This window comes from Camelus bactrianus, chromosome 3 (assembly GCF_048773025.1).
Source record: "Camelus bactrianus isolate YW-2024 breed Bactrian camel chromosome 3, ASM4877302v1, whole genome shotgun sequence".
In the NCBI taxonomy this organism is placed as follows: Eukaryota; Metazoa; Chordata; class Mammalia; order Artiodactyla; family Camelidae; genus Camelus; species Camelus bactrianus.
This window is the reverse complement of record NC_133541.1, coordinates 71,626,143-71,653,651: the sequence shown is the minus strand read 5'-3', so window position 1 is coordinate 71,653,651 and position 27,509 is coordinate 71,626,143. Positions and strand designations below refer to the sequence as shown.

Sequence of the window (27,509 nt, the reverse complement as noted above, 5' to 3'; positions counted from 1 at the left end):
TGGGTGGTACTGGCCTTTATACATATTAATTCAAAACTACAATCCTATGAAGTGATAACTACCATTGTCTCTGCTTTTACAGATGAGGAAACTGAAGCTCATTAAGGTTTAAGTATCTTGTCTAAGATCTTGCAGCCAGCACGTGGCAGAACTAGAGTTCTGATTTGTCTTATACCCATAACGACTTAGAAATGAAGGATGAGGGATAAAGGAGTGGGAAAAGACTGCAGAAAAAATCAAGAGCTTTGCAAGTTGCTGTAAAGTCTTCGGTTTTAAATGTGAGGGGTATGAAGCTCTTACAGGGTATTCGTAGAAGGGGATGTGGCCTGATTTCTGTGTTAATAGGATCTCTGTGGCTGCAGTAGGGAGCACAGACTCCAGGGTGCAAAGCAGATCCGTTAGGAGAACTGTTGTAATAATCCAGGAAAGAGAGGATGCTGCATGAGCCCAAGCAGGAAAGATGGGTGGGGACAACTGGATGGATTCTGGACGTATTTGGAAGGTAGAACCAACAGGATTTTCTGGCGTGTTTCTGGGGTGTGAGAAAGAAGAGCCAAGAAAGACACCAGTGTATTTGACCTAAGGAAACTATAACATAGAAATTGCCATTTACTGAGATGGAGGAGTATGAAATACAGTATTTCAAAGAACTCTTGTTTAGGACCATTTACTTACCAAAACTGACTAGGTAACTAAGAATTAAGGGTCATACCATACCTCTGTTAACCTTGCATTGGTATTTTTATCCTCTATGTTTTATAAGTCATATGACACCATTCATGAGATGTGAAAGGTTAAATCCATTTATTAGCCCACATGGTATATGCAGTGGTTTCGATCAGGGATCAGGAAACTACAGCCTGTGGGTGGCTGCCTGTTTAGTAAGTAAAGTGGTTTTTTTTTGGAACTCAGCCAAGTCATTCATTTACATATTGTCTAGGGCTGCTTTCTAACTGTAGCAGTTACAACTGGGAACTTACGGCTGGCAAGCTGCAAACATTTTTTAATCTGACACTTTAAGAAATAATTTTCTAATCTCTGGCTTAGATTTAGACAGGAGTAATTCATAAATGTGTTAAAATAAACTAAACTAGGTTGATTGCAACATGTCTTTTAACAGCCAGGTGATCAGGAATATTTTATCAGAATTCAGATTAGCAGCATGTCTTTCTGGATAGACATGAGAAAATATGAAAAAAAAATTATTCAGTGATTTAGGATGGAGCCAGTAATCTACATTTTGTTTGTTTAACAAAAGTTAGTTTTTATTTTACAACACATGTGTAATAAAAATGTGTGTGTGTGTGTGTGTACACAGGCTTGCACAAAAAATGTATGATAGTAACATTCTCTGGGAAACACATAGGCCATTAATAGACTGGCAGCACAGAATTATGAAATAAGCATGTGTCTCTGATTCAAATAAATCTGTATTTAAAATCTCTGTTCTTCAAGTTACTGGCTACTTGACTACGGACAGGTTATTTAATCTCCCTGAGTTTCAATTTTTTATATAAAAAAATGGAAATAATAGTACCTCAAACACAAAGTTTTCATGAGTTAATGAGACAATGCTTGTAAAGTGCCTAATACAGTAGTGTTACATTATGAGCACTCAAAAATGTTTTCTCCTTTAAAAAATTTACTAGAAAAAACAAAATAAAAAGAACTCTAAGGCACTGAGAAAATAGGTGATCATAAGGGATTCTCTTAACTGCAGCTACTTTTTCTAGTAGCCCCTTTAGGTATCGTGTTAATTCAAAAATATCAAAAAGTAGTTGAAAATAAAAGTCTCCTTTCTGTTTCTCATTTTTAATAAAGGAAGGAAAAATGGTAAATATATATTTGTAGCTTTAAACCCAGATATGTGACATATTTAGATAATTCTCACAGAGGCAAATGTTGTTAATAGTTTAAGCATATCTTCCCTAAATGGACATTAAATAGATTTTAGTAAAAATAAAAAGGAAGCATCATAATTTAAACTTAAATAATTAGCAATGAACTACATGAGACTTTAATTTGCTGCTTACAGGATCCATTTCACATTTTTGTGTTCTATCTATTTGTATAGTTGAGCCTTGCTGATGAATCAAGTGGTGAATTATACAAATAAATACAACTTAAGAATTTGACAAGTAGCATCTTAAATGACACCAATCCTGAACTTTGAAAATAGTGGAAAAAACAATTTTTTGTGAGGTAGCTAAGTAAACAAGACAAGGGCTGGTGACTGTCCTTTCTGATAATCACTGAATTTTCTTAGCTATTTGCTTCTCCATTAGTAAAATAGATAATATTACTTCATTAGTTTGGAGAAGTGTACAGCATTTTAATATCTTTTGTTGCTCTTTTTCCAAATTTGGGGATTTTATACGCATTGCCTAACTCTTTCTAAATAAAAAGTAAATACTAGTCCAGAATTAGGTTATCTCTCGCTTTCCACCTTCAACAGCAAGATCACCACACTCCTATTTTTTCATAAAGAGAGAAAAAACTAAGAACTGAGGAAGAAGAAACACTAAAAGCCCTGAGTCAAGTTCATTTAAGACAATGACTTAATGCAATCACCCTTCACCCATGGTCAATTTTTCCAACGACAGAAATGCATGGGTGCAGGACCAGCCACCAGAGCCACCACTTGTGTCTTTCACACTCATAGCCTCAGAATTCTTAATATTTTTCCAGGCAGCTTCTTTCAATCAAATCCCCTTTGCCATATTTGTTCTAGTGCACAGATAGAGTCAGAAGAGGGGACGTTAGTGGCGGACGGGTCCGAGGACTAGAGAGGGTAGAAAGGAATGTGGCTGCTGATCACACAGAGGTGGTCCGGGAATCCATCGGGCTTCCGGGTGCACAGGTGCTGGGGTCAGGTGGGGCTCTTCTCTGGGCACTTTCCAGCAATCACCTAGCTGCTTCGGGAAGAGCCAGGATCCACTCTCTATAATAAATTTAACAGATAACCTACTGCTGCTGCCCAGAAGGCTGGGGGTCATTTTCTCCTTTTGTGTAATGAGGTTTAATCTGAAAGTCAAGCTGGCCTGTGAGGGGAAACAGAGAAAAGGAAGTGTGGGGCATCTCCTTTCTTTTTATTTCTGTGCTTAAAGAATACTCAGTTTTTAATTTAAAAAATGCAAATATTATTATATACTAACAACTAGAGAAGAGACAAGTAAATCACAACCCCCAAAGAACTAAAAATTACTTCAGTAAAGCCTCATTTTTCTGGGGTCCTTGCTAATTTTGTCTTGAATTTTAAGCACTGACTGGGGATACTTTTGGTTTTCTCCATAATGATTGAATTAAAATATATAGACTTCACATATTATAACGTTCCCCAGACTAGCCAAAAGCCAAACTTCAGTACAACTAAGTGACTCTACATGAAAAAGTTTAATCAGCATTCTGAACCTAAGAAAATCAGAGCACCACAGCAATTCTGCATTTACCTTGCATTACCTCTTTGATAAACAGATATCCTGAGCAAGTGCTGTTTACAGGTGATGTTATGATAACAGCTTGAGATTTTAAAACTGATTACTTAAACTAGTGCTGTAAGAGAAGCCTATGAAAGCTGAGTTCTTATTACGTGATTATATATGCATTGTGGAGGCAAGGGGACTTTCTTCCTTCTGTTAGAAAATGAAAAAGTTAAAATACATTAGTAACCATTTTCTAATGGTTGTTCATTTGGGAGAAAAAAGCAAAGAGAAACACTGAGGGACGCTCTTGAGAAAAATTTGTAGGAGTATTTTGTTCACTCTGATTTTATTTCAATGACTACCTTCTTTCACCATTATTTAAAACTGACTAAAAAATTTAAAAAACAAATAAAAATAAAGAAAATAAAAGGCTTTACATTAAAAAAATAAAACCTAAGGCTCTAATTTCAATTTTTCCAACTTGTTGCTCTGGGATATCTGATCTTTAAACTTAGAATTGTTCCATTTTCTGCCATTCCTGGTGACAGATATTTGTATTCAGTTACACAGAGGAAGACAGCTTTCTGATTTCAAAGCTGATCTACGACGCTTCAAAAGACAAATACAGAATGAGACCAGAATTTGAAAGAGGTTCGGACAGGAAAAAGCGTATTCCTCCAGAGTTCTCAAATTATTCCCAAAATAAGGGAGGAAAATAAAAGCCTCACACATCCTAATGGAAAGAAATTCAATTATCACATGGTTTCAAGTTTTTAGGTTCAAAGAAAATATTTTGTAAAAGTATATTTTTTACAAATGAGTTTACATTTGTAAATTCTTAAACCAAGACTGTAGAGGACCTAAGCGGCACAAATAATAAACAAATAAAATGCTATGTAAATGCAGGATTTGAAAGAATTTAGATGAGAGTAATTTTAAAATAAGGTCAGAGTACAAAGTCCTCAGCAAAGTGAAGAAATCCAGGCTGAATTCAAATTATTATACAAAAAATTAAGGTTTCATACTGATGAAGCTTCTTTTGATAACTTCTTTTCTAAGCATAAAAGATACATAAGAATTCTGAGAAAAACACATCCGTTCTCAGTGTTCATTCTCTGGTCATAAGGGCCATTTTTAATGGAAATGACTTAAGAATAAGCACACTAAGAGATTTACTTCCTTGATTACTTTCCCCAGATTTCTGCTGCTGAAGGTTCATACTTCCTGTTTTTCTTCATTTGGCTACCTTTCCTCTCCTTCAAAATTATTATGATGTCTTACTTCCTCCATGAAGTAATTACTGAAACTATAAGGGTGGCGATTTCTTTCTTATCCTAAGGTTCATTCACATTTCCCTCAACGCAGAAAACAATGAAATCACGAGTTCACGTTTTGTGAGAACTTACCAGGTACAGGGTGGCAACTGAACATACCACTGGTATTACCATGCTCAGTCCTCAGAATAACCCTGGGTAGGTACTATTATTATTCTGTCTATAGATGAAGGGGCAGGACTAGCTGGTCAAGAAAATTCTTAGGGTGACACTGCAGGAGATGGGACAAAAATGCTGTCAGCCTAGTCCCAAAGCCTACATTCTAACCCACTAGAGTTGCCTTAGATTTAGACAATAAACTTTATGTAAAATCACTGCAATTATGCTTTATCTATTTTATTTTAAAATCAACCCCCCATGGGATAGTTAACACATCAAGTCTATAATAGCACCTTACAATGACCCTGAACTGGCAGTTTACCAAGTTGTTTTGTTTATTGATAGAGAGTTGTGACAGCAAAACCCCACAGGGTCTCTGGTGAGAAAGGAAATCAAATGAGGAAGAAAAAGTGCTTAAAGGAGAGTCTCAAAATACCACCACTTCAAGGTTCTGCTGGATTTGAAGCCAGTGTTATCAGACACCAGCTTCTACTGACTTTACCTCTCTAGGCTACTTAAAAGCTGCTTACTCTTCTCTCTCATATTCCCAAAGCCTGAAAAAACACTGATTAACAAGAAATTTATTGGGGATGAAAGTGATTTTTTAAAATTTCAAGTCAGAAAAGAAAAAAGAGTGAGCTTACTTTGAATATAAAATTGATATGGCAATAGATTATAAACTACTTTCCCTAGACTCTCTGAAGCTGGTTTAATGGGAGCAATTGTTATTTTATTATTATTAAAATATAGTCAGTTATGATGTGTCAATTTCTGGTGTACAGCACAATGTCCCAGTCATGCATACCTATACATATATTCGTTTTCATATTCTTTTTCATTAAAGGTTATTACAAGATATTGAATATAGTTCCCTGTGCTATACAGAAGAAATTTGTTTTTTATCTATTTTTATATATAGTGGTTAACATTTGCAAATCTCTAACTCCCAAATTTATCCCTTCCCAATCCCTTCCCCTTCTGGTAACCATAAGTTTGTTTCCTATGTCTGTGAGTCTGTTTATGTCTTTGTGATATCATATGGTATTTTTTTCTCTTTCTGGCTTACTCACTTAGATTGACAATCTCCAGGTCCATCCATGTTGCTGCAAATGGCATTATTTTATTCTTTTTTGTGGCTGAGTAGTATTCCATTGTATAAATATACCACAACTTCTTTATCCAGTCATCTGTCAACAGCCATTTAGGTTGTTTCCATGTCTTGGCTATTGTAAATAGTACTGCTATCAACATTGGGGTGCATGTATCTTTTTGAATTAAAGTTCCCTCCGGATATATGCCCAGGAATGGGATTGCTGGATCATATGGTTAAGTCTATTTTTAATCTTTTGAGGAATCTCCATACTGTTTTCCATAACGGCTCCACCAATCTACATTCCCACCAACAGTGTAGGTGGGTTCCCTTTTCTCCACAGCCTCTCCATCATTTGTCATTTGTGGACTTTTGAATGATGGCCATTCTGACTGGTGTGAGGTGATACCTCACTGTAGCTTTGATTTGCATTTTATCTGGTAACTAGCAATACTGAGCATTTTTTCATGTGCCTATTAGCCATTTGCATGTCTTCACTGGAGAACTGCTTATTTAGTCTTCTGCCCATTTCTGGATTGGGTTGTTTGGCTTTTATTATTAAGTTGTATAAGCTGTTTACATATTCTGGCACTTAAGCCCTTGTCAGTCTCATCTTTTGCAAACACTTTCTCCCATTCCATAGGTTGTCTTTTTGTTTTGCTTATGGTTTTCTTTGCTGTGCCAAAGCTTATAAGTTTAATTAGGTCCCATTTGTTTATTTTTGCTTTTATTTCTATTGCCTGGGTAGACTGCCCTAGGAGAACAGTGCTAAGATTTATGTCAATGTTTTGCCTATGTTTTCTTCTAAGAGATTTATAGTGTCTTGTCTTATGGTTAAGTCTTTAAGCCATTTTGAGTTTATTTTTGTGTATGGTGTGAGAGAGTATTCTAACTTCATTGATTTACATGTGGCTGTCCAGTTTTCCCAACACCATTTGCTGAAGACACTGTCTTTTCTCCATTGTATGTCCTTGCCTCCTTTGTTGAAGATTAATAGACCAAAAATCTGTGGGTTTATTTCTGGGCTGTCCATTCTGTTCCATTGATTTACATGTCTGTTTTTTGTATCAATACCATGCTGTTTTGATTATGGTAGCTCTGTAGTATTATCTGAAGTGTAGAGGGGTTATTCCTCTAGCTTTTTTTTTTTTTTTTTGGTATTGCCTTGGCAATTCTGGGTCTTTTGTGATTCCATATAAATTTTAAGATTATTTGTTCTAGTTCTGTGAAGAATGTCCTGGGTAATTTGCTAGGGATCACATTAAGTCTGTAGATTGCTTTGGGTAGTATGGCCATTTGTTCTGGTCTTCATATTATAGTTATCCTTAATTTATTTTTTTCCTTTTATTTTTGTTCTTTTTTTTTTTTTTTTTTTTTTTGGCCAATTGTTCTTATTCCCTTCCATCCTTTCTTTCTTTCCTCTAATACTTTTTCATTTTTTTTCTTTCCTTGCCTTTTTATCTCCTCTTAAGGCTAAGTGTTAAATTTAGTTTCATCTGTATTTGAAAAAAATACGTTCTTCACTAAAAGTACTCACACTATCACAGTTCCAGATCTTCCTCATAAGAACACCAAATTCAGGAGGGAAAGTCTTCCAGGGTTTCTGTATCCATCTCTTCCTGACTCAAAAGGAGTATAACAAACATTTCTCATGAGGGCTTATGAGGTATATGACCTATATGTCAGCTGGATCAAGTCAATAAATACTCATCGCATGAGGTCAATAGATGGTGATAGGAAAGGTAGAAGAAACATTCAACAACCAGTTCTGAGCTGATCAGAGACAACAAGTGAATCACTTACCCAGTGAGGCAGTTTCAGTTACAACAGAAAACCCAACTCAGTCTGGTCGAATAAGAAAGGCTAACATAATGGTAAACTCCCTAAGTAGCAAGGTCACCAAGAACCTCTATTCTTTCAGTCTCTCTACACTGCCTTCTATAGCATTAGTTTTATTCCAGACATGGCTCCTCTCATGAACTTAGCAGACCCCAGGACTACATGCCTTTTGCTCACATGCAACAAAAAAATGTATTCCCAGGAAAAGTCCTAAGATTTGATTGGACTGGTCTAGGTCAAACACCTTCTGAACCAATCACTGTGGAAGAGAATGTGGAAGGCAATGATTCACTAATCCTAGCCCATAAGCTCTACCTCTGGATTCTGGGTAGACAGTTCCCCAGAACCACATGGTTTCAGAGAAGAAGCAATGAGGAATAGTAGGCTAGGAAGGCAAGCAGCAAACGTCTGCTGCATGAGGCAAAGCTGAATGCAGATAAAGCAAAATAACAAGCTGCAGTTTACTAAATAACATATGTTCTTTTTTCCATAGAGTTATTTTGACAACTTTAAGACTACAGAAATGATTAAAAAAAATTTTTAAATCAAGTTCCTCTTCATTCTTTTATAATCAATTCCTCTAGGAACTCTTTCTGAGAATATTCATCCCAACACAGTTACCTATTATTATTATTAAATAATTTAAATGTTTTTACTGTAAAATAAGGAAATGAAAAAATAACAGAATAATACAGAATTACAACAGACAACAATTTGAGAAAATAATGATACTCTTGTCATTTTCAGACTATGTATTAAGTATGTACTAAGGAGTGCTTAAAGATGAATTATTAAACTTAAAAAAAATAATACAAAGTCATTTTGAGGAAACAGGGAAAATCACTTTCAAAAGTAAGAAGAGACAAGAAAAAGCACACTTCATAAGTGAGTAACTATCATTCTTCTCTCCTGTTCTTCCAATCTCATTACACCTTTTTACTAAATACTAAAGAAAGAGCTTAAAATATTAAGGGCCAAGATGCTAATAACTAAACATACAAAAAAGTCATCTGCCTGGTTATTTGGGAATGGGCAGGGATGAGGGTGTGACAAGTCTATTTTACAACAGTATTTATTTATAGATCCTTAGATCCTACACAGGTATTCAAATAAATGAATATCAATCCTTAGTCCTACAGAAAGTCCAGCGCAGGTTGGCTACAATACAGTGGGTATTCTCTTAGAGCTTCTGAATGTCTATTTCAAAAGAATCCTCTCTGATATGTAGAATACTTTTATTCCAAGTACTTGAAAAAAAAAGAAAGAAAGAAAAGGAAAGAAAAACTGAGTTATCTGCAGCAATGAGTCATCAGCACTGCAGCTCTATGACACCCAGGTCTTTCCCTGTCTCGGCAGCCCTTCAAAAGAAGAAGACTATCTTAATGACACATGCAAATCCCTGCACTGCCTGGCTGAAAAGCATAGTTAATTCTGGTCTTTTTATGTTTAATGAAACACCTTTCACACATGACAGCAGTGGGTTTGAGCTTCTTGTGTGTACCTAAAATAAGAAAAGCCTTAGCAACAACCTAGTTCTACTCAAAATGCTCTGTAAGTCACGGTGGTATAAGTTCTGCCACCATTTCTTCAAAATACATCTCATACGACAAGCAGATCACACGAAAGAAAACTCACAGTCAACCACCTGTAAGAACTGTTTTCTTAACTTTTAAAGGTGTGAAATGTTTTACTTTTCAAATTCTTGGCAGTAATGACATACTTTTATTTCTTAACTTGTGGCTGTGATAGAAGGGTATATACACAACGTAATCTCTTAGATGCAGCTGCTCAATAGCATTTCCCTTTATTAGAATAATTTTTCATATTTGAGTACATACTTAGATGCTGCACTACAGAGGCTATTACTCCACTGAGACTTTTAAAACATAAATTTTCAAGGTTCCATTTCAAAACAAATACAGGTAAAAATTTTTAAAAGAAATTTAACTGAAAGATTTACCTTGAAAAATTTACTCCTCTTTGTAATGCTCAATTATTCTAACCCTATCTGAGGAGTCTTAAAACAAATGCCTACTTTTAAAGAAGTTACTACTGCTGGAAATGCAGTTTCTTTCCTTTAATTATAGACCATACAGAACATGCGAATACTGAAATACAGAATTCCTCTCACCTGTTTAGGTGTAACTCCAGGCATGCGAATATCCAATGCAAAATCTGATGAATCAATAGGAATTACTGGTCTGGTGGTACCAAGACATTCATTGGAAAATGATCTGGTAGTTTCTTTAAACCTTAAAAAAGAAGACAATTTCAATATCCTTGAACATAATGGAATCTTAACTGGACCTGAGAAGGGAAAAAAAGGAATTCTATGACTTTAGAAGACTCTTAATTTAAGACCCAATGAAAAGAACTATATAGGGTTCTGTAACATTCTCAAAATTGCATTGTATAATCCAAGAGCAATAAATACCCAGCTTGAAAGCAAAGTATAAACAAAGCAACCAAGCAGGGTACATTTAAAACTTGATTCAATAAAAACTTGTTAAAAATATATATGTTTCTAGTTAATGAAAATACAGTATTAATAAATTAGAATTATCACAGGCCTGCCAATCCTCTAACGGCAAAAATATTAACTACAAGCCAGTAAAATTTTTGTAACTATTTTATGAGTGTCCAGTGTTACCAGTTAGAAACAAAAAAACCAACAATAATATTGCTAGGAGACAGAGTTGCCTGAGGTAGGGGGAAAATTGCGATGTGAATTACAAATGTACAAGAGCATAAATATTTAACATGGTAATTATGAGGAGCGAGTATACAGCTCAATGTTTTCTCCTGAGCCATTACAGTCCGTGATCTGCTTCTCCCTACCACTTACCTATCTCAGTATTTTATTCTTCAGGCTGCTATAAACAAGAAGGCATTCATTCAAAACTGAACGACTATATTATAGTTCCTGAAATATCTCCCCAAGAGGGAGGGATTAATATTGGAAATCACAACTTCTAATTAAGTTTTGAAAGCACGTTGTGTACAATACAGTGGGCATTTTTTGTAAAGGGGACTTCACCAGAAGTTACTGTGCTAAAATTCCAACAGATTTCATTGAAGTTAATAAACCATGTATATTTCTCCAACACTCTGGTTCATAAAAGTGATTACATTGTCAAACGCATGCACAGAAACCATCCAAACAATATTTCGCCTGCTTAAGAAAACAAAAACAAACACCCACCTCTTAAAGACAGAAAGTGGGCTTCTGAAACCCAAACAGCTGCTTTGGAAAACAAGGAGGAGAACTAGCAGGCTACGAAAGCCAGCCATGGCCACGCCGCTCCAGCCCCGCCGGGAGGACCGGGCAGCGCAGCGCTAGGCTGGGGCCGGCGGTCGGGCAGCGGCGCCAACAGCAGCCGCTACTTCATGGCCGGGGCGCGGCGGGCGTCCAGCGGCGGCCACACACCACCTGCCCGGGAGAGCCGCGAGCTGGACGAGGCGATGTGTCTGGATCAAGAGCCGCAGGCAGAAACCCGTGGGAAGGAGGTACTTTTGTCCGGTCCGCAAGCGGAAGCTCTCCTCCCTCCAGAGCTGCTTTCTGCCCTGGTGCTGGGGCTAGACGTGCGGGCTGCTTATCACTCGGGAATGACAGGGACTGTGAGGGATATCACACAAATCCGCGTCAGTCATCATTCAGAACCTGCAAAAATAGAAGCAGATAATGGATGACTAACACATTACAGCATTTGTCCTCAGCAAATCCCAGCTGAGGTTCTTTAATACATTAGTAGTTTCACAAGCTTGAGCCCAAGCCTGGGTAAAATGCCGGTCTGTTGATCTCCCGCCCCCACGACCAGCCCCCAAGAATTCTGCCTTTTGCGCTTCCCTCCTCCCTCACACCCACTCCTTTTTTCCCTCTACTCCTTTCCCCTCTTACCCTCACATCCACCTCACTCTCCGGATTTCTTCTCCTTACTTGCTATATCACTCCTTTCTATTATCAAAAATGCACGCAATACCTCTGCTGAATGTAAACAAAGTTACACAAATGATAGGCTAAGGCACAAGGAAAAAAAAAAAAAACCAAGGCAGAGACAAAGCACTTGGTATACAACAGCAATCAGGTAGAAAAAGACTCTGAGAACAAAGGCATGTTTACATATATACATATATGCATCACAGAGCTATAGAGCTAAGGAGAAAAGATGCCTCCTGCCAAGAATGATCACCACAGAAGTAACTACTGAAATGCTCAGAATTACTTTGAAACAAACCCAAACTCTACAGCTAACATGATATATGAAATGTAAGCACCTGTTTAAAAATCCTGCATCTAATATACAAAGTAATAATTACTCCCTTTTGGGAGACATGCCTCCCAAAAGATATTCTTTCCTGAATAAAGTTTGGAGACTTACAATGCAAGGCAATTAGGAGGATCTCAGCTGCCCCCCACATGAATTTTATCTACAAAGGGTATGATCAAGAACTTAACATTAATATAAATGAGAGGCTGTGCAGAACTAGTGCAACATCTCAATATATTTTGTGAAGAGGACTCAACTATGCTAAATTTTGAAACATGTATGTTTTGACTTTACTGTTGTTCTGAATATGTTTCAGACTATGTATCAAGTATGTGCATTTTAGTCAGAAGGCATTATTTTAAAATGTGCCATTCACAACATAAAAATACCTTCAAAGAAAAAGATTTTTTAAAGTTTTATTTTACTAATTATAAACATGATTTGGGGAATTGCAAGTAAACCCACTGACCAGACGAATAACAGTAAAAAGCAAAAATCAGTTAAGATCATACAGAGGTGCTCCACAATAATAAATTAGCCTCTACATTATGCTCTGGAAATCACAAGATACTGAAGCTAATCTAAACAAAACAAAACAAATAAACAAAGAAACAGAAGAAAAAAAAAAACAAAGAAAAACTAAACTAAAACAAACAAAAAGCAAGAACTAAAGTTTAAATTAAATCAGAAGAGTTCATGGCCACTGCTTTCTAGAAGAAATATACCTTATACCAAATATAAATAAAACATGATTGAATGTCCAACCTATCCAAGGATGCTTGAGGCTCACCAGCATCCAGAGACTACAGTTAATTTACATAAGCAATGACATTTTTAAAAGACTGATGATATTTGTTTGAACTTTCTCTGGCTTGCTATGTGAGCTTTCAGAACAAAAACCTTCAGCTATGTTGGAATCCTGTGAGTAAAGGAAAGAACTTCTTATGGGGGAAGAGAAACACTGGCCTGCAGGCTATGCTGTTGCCTTTGCTTACAACAAAATATAATCCTGTGTAATGACAATACTTAATATTCCCTGAAGTTCTCTTTTTTCTTTAAATATAAGTGAAGAATGGATTATACAGAACAGGATTCAAGGACAGTCTTTCCAGCTGGCAGGGATATTTGGTATTTTATAAACACTTGAAAACAAATGTAGTATTAAAACTCTGTAACAGGAACACATCCTTAAGTTCTTGTCTTTGAAAAAAATTCCACTTATCTCTTTGATTGATTTTATTACCTTTGGTGTCCCTGAACCACCCACCGAAAGAAGAGGGAACTGAAGTTGTGGGTGAAAGCAAAGTTGCTGTTTGCAGCCGTGAACAGAACAAAAGGTCTTATAGAAATGAAAGCGAAATATGCTTCTTGGTTCTTAATGTCTTAACTAAAGACAAAAGACAAATTATCCTATGAAAAAAAAAAATCATGTCATCATTTCATTTGATATTTTACAATGCCTGATAATTGTGGACTTACATATATAATATTCAAATCTTTGTAGTCTTGTTTAGGATTTTAAAAATTCAAAATATATTTCCTTGAGAAAATTCATTCTCTAATACAAAAACCCCCATAATTTTATATTTTGTACAAAATACTATGTGTTGGGGTTTTATAAAGTGAATAAAACCAAAAGAGAATATAGTCTGTTAAGGGAGATGGGGACCTGACACAATTAATATCAGGTATGTTTAGGCTGTAGCATTCCTATGAGAATACATAAAAGGGACTTGGGAAATTTTGAGGAAGGAAAGATAATTTCAGCCTTCAAGAGGAGGGTAAGAAAAAAGAGAAAGGTAAAGCAGTCTTCAATAGAAGAGGTGGCTACTGAGCAAGAGCTTGGGGTATGGTTGGGTTTTCACTGTGGGAGATGGAGAGTGCTTCTACCAGGTGCAGGAGCATGGGAGCCCAAATGGGGAGCAGAGGATGTCTGAAAAATAAGTCATAAAGGTCCTGCATCCTAGACTCTAGCTGTGGACCCAGATGTACTATTTTACTTGTAACACAAAGCAAATATTCTGTTTACACATTATCAATTCTTAGTAAGAATGATGTACAGTTTATACCTGTACAAATATTAATTCTAGGAGCAGTATTATTATGTAGTAAGGATAGTGTAGTACAGAGCACCATAAAACTAATTCGGCTTTTACAAAGTGAGCCGTCTATTCTCTTCAATTTTCATTTGAAAAAGGGGGAAAAAACCCCAAAAAGATAGTTAAAATTTGGAAGTGGTCGAAGAAGCCAAATAAATACACTGGCCATTCACTTATTGATTTACCAGCAAGAGAGAACCAGTTTAGTACAGAGGCTGGAGAAAAACTGGACTCCTGGCTCCACGTTGACTAGCCTTGTGAAACTAGGCAAATGCTTAGCCTCTCTCTCCCTCAGTTTCCTCATCTGCAAAATGGAAATAATCCTACCACCTATCTCATAGGCTTGTTACAAGGAATAAATAAATTCATTAGAAAAGAGCCAGGCACAAAATAAACGTTTGCTATTACTATTGCTGCTACAAATATTTATTGAGTGTCTAGGACTACCATTAATGCTGGGAATGGTGATAATCAAGACAGATAAAGTTCCCACTCTTACAGAGATTACTTTCTAGCAGGGGAAAAAAACAAATGAAAATAATGACCAAATTATAAATTTCATTTTCTCTTGAAATTTTATGTGGCTTCCTACAATGACTTATAATTCAACTGATTAAGAATGCATATCCATTTACTTAGCATTTTGACTCTAGGGATTTATTCTTGGGTAAAAATTGAACAAAGGCACAAACATGTTTATAAGGGTATTTACTAACATTGTTTATAATAACAGATAACTGGATGTTTATGATAGCAAAGAACTGAAATCGATTTAAATGCTCATCAGTAGGAGACTGGGAAAATCTGGGGGCATACTATGCATCCCTTTCAAAAAGGACAGATGGGTCTGTTTTATAGGCAGGGTCATATTCTAGGACACATTTTTCCTTTTTGCATAATTTCTGAAAATGTTTGAACAGTCTCAAACTTATGAAAATTTGCAAGTACAGTGAAAGATCTTTTTCTCATTAACCATTTGAGAATAAATTGCTGACCTGATGCCTCATCACCCCTGAATTCTTTAGCATGTATTTCCTAAAGTACATTCCACTACATGACCACAGTACAGCCATCAAAATAAAAATATTCACATTGACACATTACTCTAACATCTAATCTGCAGTCTCCAAACTTTGCTAACTGTCCCAATAATATTCCTTATAGCAAGAGAATCCAGTTCAGAATCAACCTCTGGATGTAGAGTTGTCAAGTCTCTACACAGTATCCTTCACTCCAGGATAGTTTCTGTCTTTAATGTTTATGCCCTCGACGCTATTGAAGACTGCAGGCCAGTTACTTTGCAGAAAGCCTCTCTATTAAAGTGTTTGTTTTCTCTTTATTAGGACTAGATTCAGGTTGTGCATCTCTGGCAGGAATACCATGGATGTTCTTTTCACAGCATCTGTATTAGCTGCCCATTGCTGCGTACGAAATTACCCCAAAACTTAGTAGTTGAAAACAATAAACATTCTCTCACATAGTTTCTGTGCATCAGGTAAAGCAGCAGCTTAGCTGAGTGATTCTCTCGTGAGGTTGCAAGCAAGATGTTGGCAAGGGCTGCAACCATCTGAAGGCTTGCCTGGGGCTGGAGGATTTGCTGGCATGATGGTTCACTCACAAGGCTGGCAAGTTAGTGTTGGCTGTTGGTAGAAACATCTTCTTATTGTGTGGCCCTCTCTCTAGGGCTGCTTGAGTGTCCTTATAACATGGCAGCTGGCTTCTCCCCAAGTAAGCTTTACCTTTTGGGTCCTAGCATTAGAAGCCTCATACCATCATTTCTGTAATATCTTAACCATTATACAGGTCAGCCTTCAGTGTGGATGAAGTCTACCCAAGGGCATGAATACTAGGAGACAAGGATCATCCTGGAAGCTGGCTACCACGGCATTTTTTTAGGTGGCATGCAATTTTGATTTGTCATTACTGATGATGTTAACTTCGATCATATGACTAAGGTGGTGTCTTCCAGGCTTTTCCACTGTAAAGTTAACAGTTTTCCCTTTGTAATTAATATTTTTTTGGTGGCGAAGTTATCTTTGACTTTATAAATATTCCATTTCTCATCAAACTTTCATTCTACTCATTTACTTACTATATTGTAATGGACACAAAGTTTCCTATTTTATTCAATGGGTTTTAATCTGTTACTAACTTTATTTATTTACTTTACTTACTTTGATGCTCAAATTATATCAGTTGTGACTCCTTTAAGTTAGCTTTCGTGTCCTTTCAACATGTCCCATCATCTTTTGAGCACTTCCTTGCTTTCTGTGCCCTCTCCCGTCTGGGCTCAGAATGCCTCACCAGGCCTTGCTCCTTGTGTTTTTCATCCCACATGGCCTTTGCTGACACCCTGTAGTGGGCTGCCTACACACGTGGGTGCCCTCTTCGCCCTATTTGGGCTGTGACGCCCCATGCCAGGCCATCAACCCCACCACGCTGATTCCCTCCTTACACTAGCTGGGCTCCATACCTTATGCCTGGCTACCTGTCCTGAACGCCTGTCTTGCTCTGCCCCACGTAACAGCTTTAGGACTGAATTTTTCAGGAAAAGAAAAGAAGGACATTAATTTTTAAAAAATCAAATTACAGAACAGTATACACAAGTATTTAAAATTCTGAAGTAATATAACTCAATTATATTTCCAATGATCTTCAATGGAGATTGAAGGTAAATGAGGTAAGAAAAAAAGAAAGGAGGGAATGTTCACTGTCCATTTAACCACTTTTGCAGTCTTTTAACTTTCACAAGCTTCTATCACTTTTGTAACTGGAAGAAAAAAGGGAAATGCAATTTTTTAAAAAATATTGAATGTGATTCTACAGATTTCAATGTATGTATCAACTTCCACCCGAGTTAGGTGGTGTTTTGAAACGTAACTCTTCTTCTTTTGCTTGGCAATAACTTTACAAACTAAATTTTATGGTGATTATTTAGCTGTAAGGCAGGGTTTCTCAAGCTCAGCACTAGCAACATTTGGGGATGAATGATGCTTTGTGGCAGAGGACTGTCCTGTGCATCACGAGATGTTGAGCAGCATCTCTGGACTCTACCCACTAGATTCCAGTTGCACTCCCTACAGTTGTGACACCCCAAAATTCCTCCAGACATTTCCAAATGTCCTCTGGAAGGTAAAATAAAGAATCACCCTAGTTGAGAATTACTGTTATAATATGGTTAAGATGAAGCTTAATTTTAAATAAACATAATTCCCTTTAAATACGTATAATAAGATATAAACTGATTTTTTAAAGTGCTTGCAAATACGGAACACCTAAAGAATGGGAAAAGAATTATCACAACAGCAAGTAACGTTTATTGACTTATACACCAGGCGTTGACCTTCTGCATATTATCTCACTGAATTCTTATGACTTTAAAGTACCAGTAATTATTCTCATTATACAGATGAGAGATCTAAAGCTTAGGAATATTAATTAACTTGCTCTGGTTACACAGCAGTAGAGTAAGGATTCAAATCCTGGCTAGCAGACTGCAGAATCCATCCTCTTGACTCATACTCTTCACCATTAAACAAACTCTCTACATTCCCAGGGTATGTCTTCTTCAAGGACAACAAAACACAAATCCTCTGAATATCATCTTACTGTGAAATAATTATAGCCAGTACTTACTGAGCAGTTACGAAGTGCCAGGTACTGTATTAATGAGCCTTATCTATAGATTAGCTCATCTGAATTCTTACAGAAACTCTATGAAATCTATACCATTATCATTCCCATTTTACCAAAGTGAAAACTGGACAGAGAGAGAGAGTTGGTAACTTGCCCAGGGTCCACAGCCAAAATATAAACACCAGCAATCTGACACCACAGTTGAACCCCTTAACAGCTCAGCTATAAATGTATCCTAGTCTTTTTTTCATTCATATATCAGGAAGCATTAACATTTCCCCGACAGCCTTACAAACACTCCTCATTTAGCTAACTCAGAAAGAACAAGTTGAAGATCTGTGACAAGGGTCCAAATCTGGTCCCAATGGTAGGCTTTGTTTGCTTGTAAGAATTTTTCCTAACTCTTCCCCTGCATTTGAATTCTGAGTAAACATTTTAAAACAAAAAGATTTCACATAAAAAGTGTCTCTTGAAGAGTTGTAAAATCTGGCATCACTGGACCCACATTTCCACATGGGAACAATTAGCTGAACTAAGTGTCTTCCATCTTAGACAGGGCGGGCAATCTGCAGATCACCACAGACCCTGCTGCACCCTGTTTATTCCAGGATCCTGAGGCCAACAGTAGTTGTTTTAACTGTCGCTTACCACTGAGGTGCAGTTTTGTTGTCTGTCCATTTGTTTTTTTTTTAACACCTCACCAGCTTTTCTCATGAACATTACTAGCTGTACCCTAAAGTCATTTGTGTTGTGATCCCAGAGGTTCATCCTTTCTTTATGTAAGAAGGTAAACTTAACCCTACATACGGCAGCATAGCATCTGCCCCATAGATATACAAAGTTGGTGCTTCTTTCCTTTTCTATTTTTTTTTTAAGGCTCTCTTCATTAGCAAGGCACACCAAACTGAATGGCATTTTCTGCACGTGTGTTTGTTTGGGATTCATTTCTTCTAATATGCAGCCAATTTGAAGTATCCTTCCCTTGCAAGTCAAAATTGTCTGGGCATCTATTAGAATATATATGTTAAGCAATCTCAGAGGTCCCATTCAGCATGTGATTCTACTGCAATAGGAACTTGCCAACAGTAACAAATTTTATTTATTTATTTTTTTGGTTTCTGTGATCAGTACCAGATGCCCTTTAAATATGTCCATTAGTCATCAAATTGCTCGGTCCTGTAAATACTTCCATGGGGGAAAAAACAAGAGACATTAGTCTTAATTAAATTTCTCAGCTTTGACTAATACAAATGTTACTTCATAACACGTCTCTAAATTCAGTGCTAGCATATTTTAATGCAAGATAAAACAAATCCCTGTGTTCCAATCAGCACACATCCTTTAGTTCTAAGGGCTGCACTAGGAAGTTCTCGAGAGACTAGCGCACTGCACAGGGAGGCACTAACCGTTACTGATGATGCCAGAGAGGTGGAACGGCTCCTTTGTATGCTACTCACTTGCCCACTAGGTATCTTATTTATTTATAAGCTGAGAACGTGACACAGAATTTAGTTTCAGAAGTAGAGCACAAAGCACTTCTGCCGCTTTGGCCGCCTTCCTTATAGTTCTTGTTGAGCTGGGGGAGCAGGCCCTGAGCAGAGTCGGTCAGCAAGGCAGAGCGCCCTCAGGGACTTCTGTCCTCACTCACAGCACAAGTCAGAGATGAGGAGCTAGACTTACAGGCTATCTCCATAATGTGCCAATTCAAAAATTAATAAGCTCTCTTCTTCCTCATCAGTGAGGTTTCTGAGGAATTAGTTTGAAACTAATATCTAAGACCTGACTAAATTTCAAGTCTTTTTTTTTTTCAATAAAGTGTGACTCATTGGCTGATTTAAGTATTGAAAGATCTTTCCATTATCTTTGTGATGCTTCCTTGGTGAGTCTTTGCGTTATTATTTTCTTTTATTTTTAAGAGGAAGTTGTTGTAGAATGAAGGGTGGGAGGGTACTGCATTTAAGTGCAAATACTTAGTGCCAGGCGCTGGCCTTGGGGGAATGTGGTCTGAAGGGGAGGATCTGCCTTTCCTTCTGTCTTTCTTGCAACTGATCAACATATTTTTTTTTAATGAGCTGTCCTATTTTGCAGGGATTTTTTTCCCCTGTTTATGATTCCACATCCTTAGGCATAGTTACCCCCGAAGCATTTTAGTACATATTTTGTTAAACGCCTCCCTATGACTTCAGAGGCAGGAGTTATTAACTACACATGAATCTGGCTCAGATTCAGAACATGCAGTTACAAAATAAGTATTCTTTTTCTTGATAAGCAAAAAAATCTACAGGAAATGTCTAGATTTTCACTCAAAAATAACACTAAACTTTATCTTTTGTCTTCTGTGCTATTCACCCAGAAGCATTTTCTCCCATAGCAGAATTAAATTTTCAAATGATTCTTAAGTTTTCCATTTCAAATGTTCAAATGATCACAGTAAAATGCCCATAAACATACTCCTTGCTATTATAAAAGTTTTGCCATCCTTGTCTTTAAGCCTCTCAGCTGTATAATTACAGTACTTAAAGTGGAATCTATAATCATATAATGCCATTATATAATTGAAAAACTTATGGGAATTTTTCTTAAAGATCATGAAAGAATGTCAAAGCATTCTCTCATTTATATAATTCTGCTCAGTTGAGTTTACAGTAACCTAGAGGGATTCTATAAAATATACACCACACATTGCCCCCTCAATCCATCTCAACTATATAATTTGAAAGTCATTAACGAAAGAAACAGTTGCTTAAAAACATTTTAATGTCTTTTATTTTAGAGTATAGAAGCCACAATAAAACATAGCTTAATCATAAGAAAACCATTTGAATTTTTAGGTATGCAATTCACCACTGAAAGAAGTACACTGTACTGAAGTAGCTTACATTCAGTTATTTTAATTTCTCATCTATAATAATACAGTTTTCTTTGATCAGTGTCCCCAAACTCCCCATGAACTATCAGTGCAGAGCTTCATAATTTTCTTCTGGCTGAAAAGGATCAAAGCATTCTTATGTTTGCTAGAAGTCTTTGATACTGCTGCACAAACAGGTGGGGAATTTATTTCATTGCTATTAAACTATTTCTTACTGTCTTGAGTTTAGGAAGCAGTGGTTTATTTTAACAAGGTGCTTACAGACTGGCTTGCTCTTCCCCAATATTTAGTCTTTTTTACAAAGTTTCCCATAGTGATTTGCATCACACCCTGGAAATGAAATGAGAGTTGAAAAAAGACGAGGCCCATGAGCCTCTGGGCCTGAGGGAACACACTGGCTGCCATCCCCAAGTATCACTCCAAGGAAGTGAGGCACAAGCATGTTGATCTTATTCACCCTCTCTCCCATCACTGAAGTTATATGCCCCAACCTTGAGTTATATCACAACAAAAAGTCAAATTTTTAAGTCACAGAAAAATGTGAAATAGTCCAACTGTGTTGCCAATTTTAACCAAAATAAAGAGGTACACGGGAAGTCTGTATAAAGAAGTGATTGCCATCTTTGAAATGTGAAAATCCCCTCTTAAAGTCACAACATTTCATGTACTTACACACTGTAATAATGATACTATTAATGATTAAAATAATATTTAACAATTACTGAGTATTTGCTATATGCCAGGCTGTGTTTTTACTATTTTTTGTGTTACTTAATTTAGTTCTCACAACATCCTATGAGCTATGTTATAGTATTATCTACGTTTTACAGATGAGGAAATAGAGGCAAAGAGAGGTTAAGGAATTTGCTTAACATTACCACAGGCTGATTTCAGAGGCAGGAGCTACTAACTGCCAGGCTACATTTGATAGAGGCTGTACTTCAGGTATTTATTAAGAGAATATGTAAACGCTGAATAAACTATGACTGATTCAGTAACACTTTTAAGTGAATCTGTACTTTATGCCCCATATAACTAAAATCAGCAGTACACACGAGCGTGAGACCTGTTCTTTCACACTGTACCGTGCCTGCTTCCCGTCAGGGACCCCAGGCTGCACCTCAAATCTCCCTCTTCCGGTGGATTCAGAGCCAACAGGCAGAAACCAGTGGTGTAACGTGTAGAGTGCAGGTTTACACTTAAAATCAGAAATTGTGGCTCCAAGTCCCATTTTAGGGATTCACTTCACATTTCTAAGCCTTGGTTTTCTCCTGTATAAATAGGGTATATTGCTAAATGATAAATCCAAGGGCTATCTAGAGAAACAGAATCATCTGAGCAAATTCTGAAATGAGAAAAGTGCCATTTATTGGTGTTCTGAGCTCAGCTTTACCAATGGATACATTTTTAAATCTTTCTTTTATTTTTCTAATTTTGCACTGTTCATTCTGAATCTACTTATGTCTCATCTTTAAGTAAAGTTTCAGAGTACCAGAACACCTTCAGATGGCAGGCACTGTGCAATTATCACTGAAGTTAGGAAAAACACAGGACTAAGAAATCCAAATTTAAACACTCTTCCTACCACTAAACATAAGAGTAAAAACAGCAACTCTGGCATTCAGCAAAAGCAGAACTAAAATCTTAACCTGAATTATTTGAAATGTGTGTCACTAATCAGGAATAACAATTTATATTTCAAGGGAATTACCACTGTTATGTCAAGATTATTAGGAAATATTTGCTGGACACCAGCACTGAGAGGTACTGTATATCATGGCTCAAATCTGTGTTGCACAACTTAAGGAAACTACATAGAGGCAGATTTGCAGAACCAATCGCCCAAAGAAATCAGTGGTGGAGGTAAATAACATGCATTTATATTCTAAAAGCAGTTAGACATTTCCTGGGAACAAACAAATATCAAGTGGTAGACCCAACTAGATGCTTGGGATTTAAATAAGACAAACATATTCTTATTAGTAATTCTTGCCTATCTCTTTATAGGAATATTGACAAGAAATGCAACTTATTGTTGCTAAGGCATTTTAAAGATGAAATGTGCTATATGACTACTAAGTACTACAAAAATGCTAAATGTTATATGAGTAATCTGTTTTACTACTATTTACTTGACTCTGCTGAATTTAATGTTTATTTCTAAATAGAGGGATTATGTGAATTACCTTACCAGAAGATAGTTCTTCTGAAATGCAACTGTTTCAGTTCTTCAAATGAAATTTTAAAAGTCAGTATATATGCATAAATTTTAAAAAATCTGCTTCTAATTATGATGAATTTCTATTATCATAAGGTTAAGTCTCTCAAACAGTGAAGAAATCATGCAAATCTAAAACCTTGGATCATGATACAACTAACTCATGACAATACGTAAAACTCTATTGATAAAGCAATGTACTTCCAGTCCAGTAATTCCACCAAAAGACTGTTGCCTCTTTTGAAAGGACATATTCCTAAAGATTTGGTAAAAATAAAAACCAAACAGAAAAAATAGCACCGTAAGCCTTTAAGTATACTATTCATAAAAGTACAAAAGGTCTAGATTTAATACTGATCTTTTTATTGTTACTTAGAAATACATCAAGGTCATCATCAAACCTATTAAAACTCTTTTGGCAAAATAAAACTATAAAATAATCACCGGTTCCCATAATCAGCCATAAGGTATATCAGAATATCCTTAAAAGAAGCTGACCATTTTATCTTTCAATACGATTTTCTGGGAAATTCATGACTCTGTCATATGCATTCAAAATTAATGGCCCATGCTTGACCTGCTGGTCATTTTCACTACCATAATGTCCAGCAGATGATTGCTTCATTGATGCAGCGATGGATACTAGCTGGGAAGGCATCTTCTAGATTGGTCATGCTGGTTTACATCTAGCAAGATACTGTGCTGACCACTGCTCCTTTGGCATGGTGGAAATTGTATTGTATTTCATGGTACCTTCATCTATTATTTTTAAAAAAGCTGAATGACAGAGATGAAAGAATGATATTGTTAAATATGAGTGGAGTTAATTCAAATATAATGGAAAAAGATGCTTTAAATTCTCTGACCATTAAGTTAAGGTTGAGGGAAAAAAGCTGAAATATCTTCCTCATAAATAATAACACAGCACTAACATATGCTATCTTTGTCTTGAACAAGGCCATGGAGGTGTCTTAAGATATTTTTTAAAATAATGTTAACTGTTTTATTCTGGCTAAGCTAAATTAACATTATAAGATGGCCTACTTTATCTCTTGTTCCTGAAACTTTGTCATTGTCTCCTTATCTTTTTATAAAATATCAAAAATTTGCTTGCTATCCAAGAGGTCAACATCTTTTATCAGTAAATTTTATCTTAACCAAATGCTAATTTTAAAATCAGAAAAATAAATGGATTAAGCAGTATAAATTTGCCTAAAAGAGATTAAAACTGTGATAAATTCTCCCTTTCATTTTGATATTTAAATCACTATTGGTATTACATTGTAATGAGATAAAGGTTCATTAAGGCAGCCTTTGTTATGTAAAATCAAAACACACTAGAGGGGAAATTCTTTACTGAGTTACAATTATTCTCTAAGGATATAGCAAATGAGATATCATTAAAATATTTAAGTTTAATTATGCAACGTGTTCCAATACATAATCAAAATACACATGCACATGACCTAAGCATTTCACTCACTCCTGAAATCTTTTGAATTTTTTTAAGAAAGTCAACATTAATAAAATTATAGAAAAATTCTAAGAAGAAGCATTCACACTTCTATGCACATAAAATAATATTTCCTAAACTAATTGGAGAGTACATCTGATTACTGAGCAGAATTCTCCCCACACAGTCAGCTTCAGATTCTCTGGATCCCTTAGTCCTTCTGCTCCACACCGATCCAATCCAGTCACTACATTATCCTGCTTTTTGTTTTCCCCAAATGAAACCCAATACTTTGAGTTTCCTGTCCACTCATATTTTCCCCACAAATTAATTTCAGTCTGAGACTTAGTGTGGTAGTCAGTGACTACTGTTGCTCTTCTTTCTACCCCTATGTTTTTTTTTCCTCTATTCTTCATCTCAAAACTCCCTAAGACTGATTTTTGTAGGGCACTGTATCTGCTATAAAGGCGCACACCTCTGTTACCCACAGCTGTGTAGCACAGGAGCCCTGTGTACCAAAGATCCCTGTGACTTTCTTTAACCAATGCAAGGGGAGCAGGAGTGAATTGTGTCAATCCAAGCTGACGTTTCAAAAGCCATTGCTAATTCACCATACTCTGTCCCCCTTCTGTTTTCCTTCTGTTTCTCCCACCCATTCTACTGAGTGAGGAGTGATGCTCAAAGAGAGGCTGCTTCCTTCTGCCTGAACCCAGACACTCCCTAGGGAAGGCAGAAGGCAAGAGAAGGAACAGCCCACCTTACAGGCAGTTGAATTTAGAAATTGCCCAAAGATTTACATGAAAAGACAATGTTAAAGCAGAAGAACCAGACAACTCTATTGGGAAAAATTTAATTATTTCCCAGCTACCCAGCAGGATGGAGGGTCATGAAGAAGTTTATGAGTTACCAAGAAGGAAGGGTGTGAATTTCAATATATACTCCCATGCCTTCTCCTACCCAAGGCTCTATGTTTGCTAAGGCCTCATATTCATCTTCACTTAGAACTCTTTTTTCCTTTTAAATCCAGTGAGACTGGAGTGTCATCCTACCTGCTCCAACATGACATAATAAATATTAGGCAAATGAATGGGAACAAAGGATACAAAGAAATAGATTACATGATTTTCCAGGATCTCACAGTAAAGTTTAAGAAAAATTATGCATACCAAATTTGGATACACATCAAGTTTAAGAAAAAAAAAACTTTTTAAAATGAATTTTGAAATCAAAGTAGTATATACATACTGTTAAAAGTCAAACAGTACTAAAATCCTACAAGGAAAACAGCAGTTCTCTGCTCAGCTATTGCAAGTCCTACTCATCAGATATACAATTCTTTGGCACTCTTTTAGCAGACTATTCTGGTATTTTTCTTCATTTTGCCAAATGTGTTGATGTTATCACTTACCAATTCACATTCTATTCATTATATATTGACTTTTTACATTGGAATATGAGGATTGAAGTCTCTTATAGCCCCCTTTCCCATTCCATCAGCTTTCCAACAGGCATATCACAATTTTTAGTAAGATCAATATTTAAATTGTTAAAGCTACATAAACACTGTTCTCCACTGAGCCAAGTAATTGTCCTATGATTAACTTTCTTGTATAACTTTTCATTTTTACGGAGTTCAGGAACTACAGCATGTTTCCTGAATCATGTATGGAGTATCTTTATTTTAGCTCCATCCTTCACTGTGTTTGGTTGAATACAGATTTACAAGATAACAATCAATTCTTCTAAGAATTTAAAAGATATTATTACTCCTCTACCTTCTTTCTTATAGTCCAGTTGCTGAAAAGTCAGGTGCCATTTTGATTTTTTTGTCATTTATCAGTGATCTCTCTCAATATCTCTCCTCTACCCCTAGCCTGGAAGCTTTCACATTTTTCTCTTTAGCCTTCTGTTCTAAATTTTTACTGATGTTCCCCAATATGAGTCTTTTCTCATTCACTCTCCTGGGCATTCTCATTCATCTTGCTAGGTCATTTAAATCTGAAGACTTTTGAACTACTCGATTGATAAATATTCTTAATTATTTCTTTTCTTCAATTATCTCTGTTATCTGTTTCTTAGAACTTCTATAATTAGACATTGGACCTGATGGAACACTTCTCAAATCTTCCTGCCATTTCCTTTCTATTGTCTCTGTTTTGTTTTTGTCCCTTTTTCTTTGAGATTTCTTCAACTTTACCTCTAAACTTTCTCTATTTTCTAGTTTCAACTTTTTCTTTCTATGTTGGTCATTCCAGCTGAGTTCCTTTTTCTCTTTTTCCTTCTTTTTTTTTTGAATTTTCCCTTTCAAGTCATACCGTTCACTAAGTGCCCCTTCCATCTGAGGGCTTTTCAATTCTCTAGAGAAGAATCACCCATCTCCTAAAAGGGTGAACAATGCTCTGAGTGTTCTGGGAGAAGGGCAGGGAAGAAGGTTGGAGAAGACTCTCACATTAATCCTCCCATGTTACCCACACAGAGCATCCCTACTTTCCAAGGTACTGATATCACCAGGGCTTGAACTTTACATGTTGTCTTTGAGGCTGAGCAGCCTGTTCCCCGTGAGTTTTGCCTCTTGAGGGCATTTATTTAAAACAGCTCCTGTTCTACTAAGTCTGTTACCAGTCCTCCACTTCCCACTTTCCAAATATGTATTACTCTCTTCTTCATTGTGGAACCTCTCTTAGTCTCTTTATCTCTGTAGGTATGTAACTTTTAAAGTTATTTTACTATCCTTTTTAGAGGGATTTGGGGAGGTCAAGAAGACAAAAATCATGGAGTCAATCTGCTCACATTGAACCTGAAGTCCCAGAAATGCAATTTTAAAGTAGATTATCCTGAGATAATCTTGTTCAATTTCTTCATTTAATGGCTGAGGAAAGAAACAAAGGTAGGTTAAGTGCTCAAAGTTCCTTCTCTAAATTCAGAGCAGAACCAGGGAAAAAGTGTCTCTTGTCTATTACTCTGGTGTTTCTTTGACTCTCAACAAAATGTCTTCCTAAGAAAATCATTTTGTCAGCCTTCTGGATGAGAGACAAGAAATATACCACTGAACCACCCACAAATTATATACTTAAATAGGAAACTAATAACCAAGGGAGTGTATACTGAATGTTATGTGTCAAAAATTATGAGCACCAAGTGTTGAGAGAAGGAGAGACACCTGACAGCTAGGACAATTTCAA

At 36.4% G+C, this 27,509-nt stretch overlaps 1 protein-coding gene and 1 long non-coding RNA gene across 13 annotated transcripts in view; both read right to left on the bottom strand.

Moving 5' to 3' along the window:
* The window catches only part of PAM (peptidylglycine alpha-amidating monooxygenase), a 188,980-nt gene that overhangs the window by 136,736 nt on the left and 24,735 nt on the right, over nt 1-27,509 (bottom strand). For all 12 annotated transcript variants that reach the window (XM_010971454.3, XM_045507869.2, XM_045507870.2 and 9 more), the window contains exons 2-3: nt 10,987-11,445; nt 9,916-10,036 (exon numbers count right to left, since the gene is read on the bottom strand). In XM_010971454.3, the coding sequence (XP_010969756.1) occupies nt 9,916-10,036; nt 10,987-11,075 (210 nt within the window). In that variant the 5' untranslated portion in view covers nt 11,076-11,445. The remainder of the gene's footprint in view (nt 1-9,915; nt 10,037-10,986; nt 11,446-27,509) is intronic.
* On the bottom strand, nt 781-9,909 carry LOC123613277 (uncharacterized). The gene is made up of 2 exons (XR_006720642.2): nt 7,483-9,909; nt 781-3,041 (listed from the first exon to the last, which is right to left on the bottom strand). It is a non-coding gene; the product is annotated as an uncharacterized LOC123613277 (long non-coding RNA).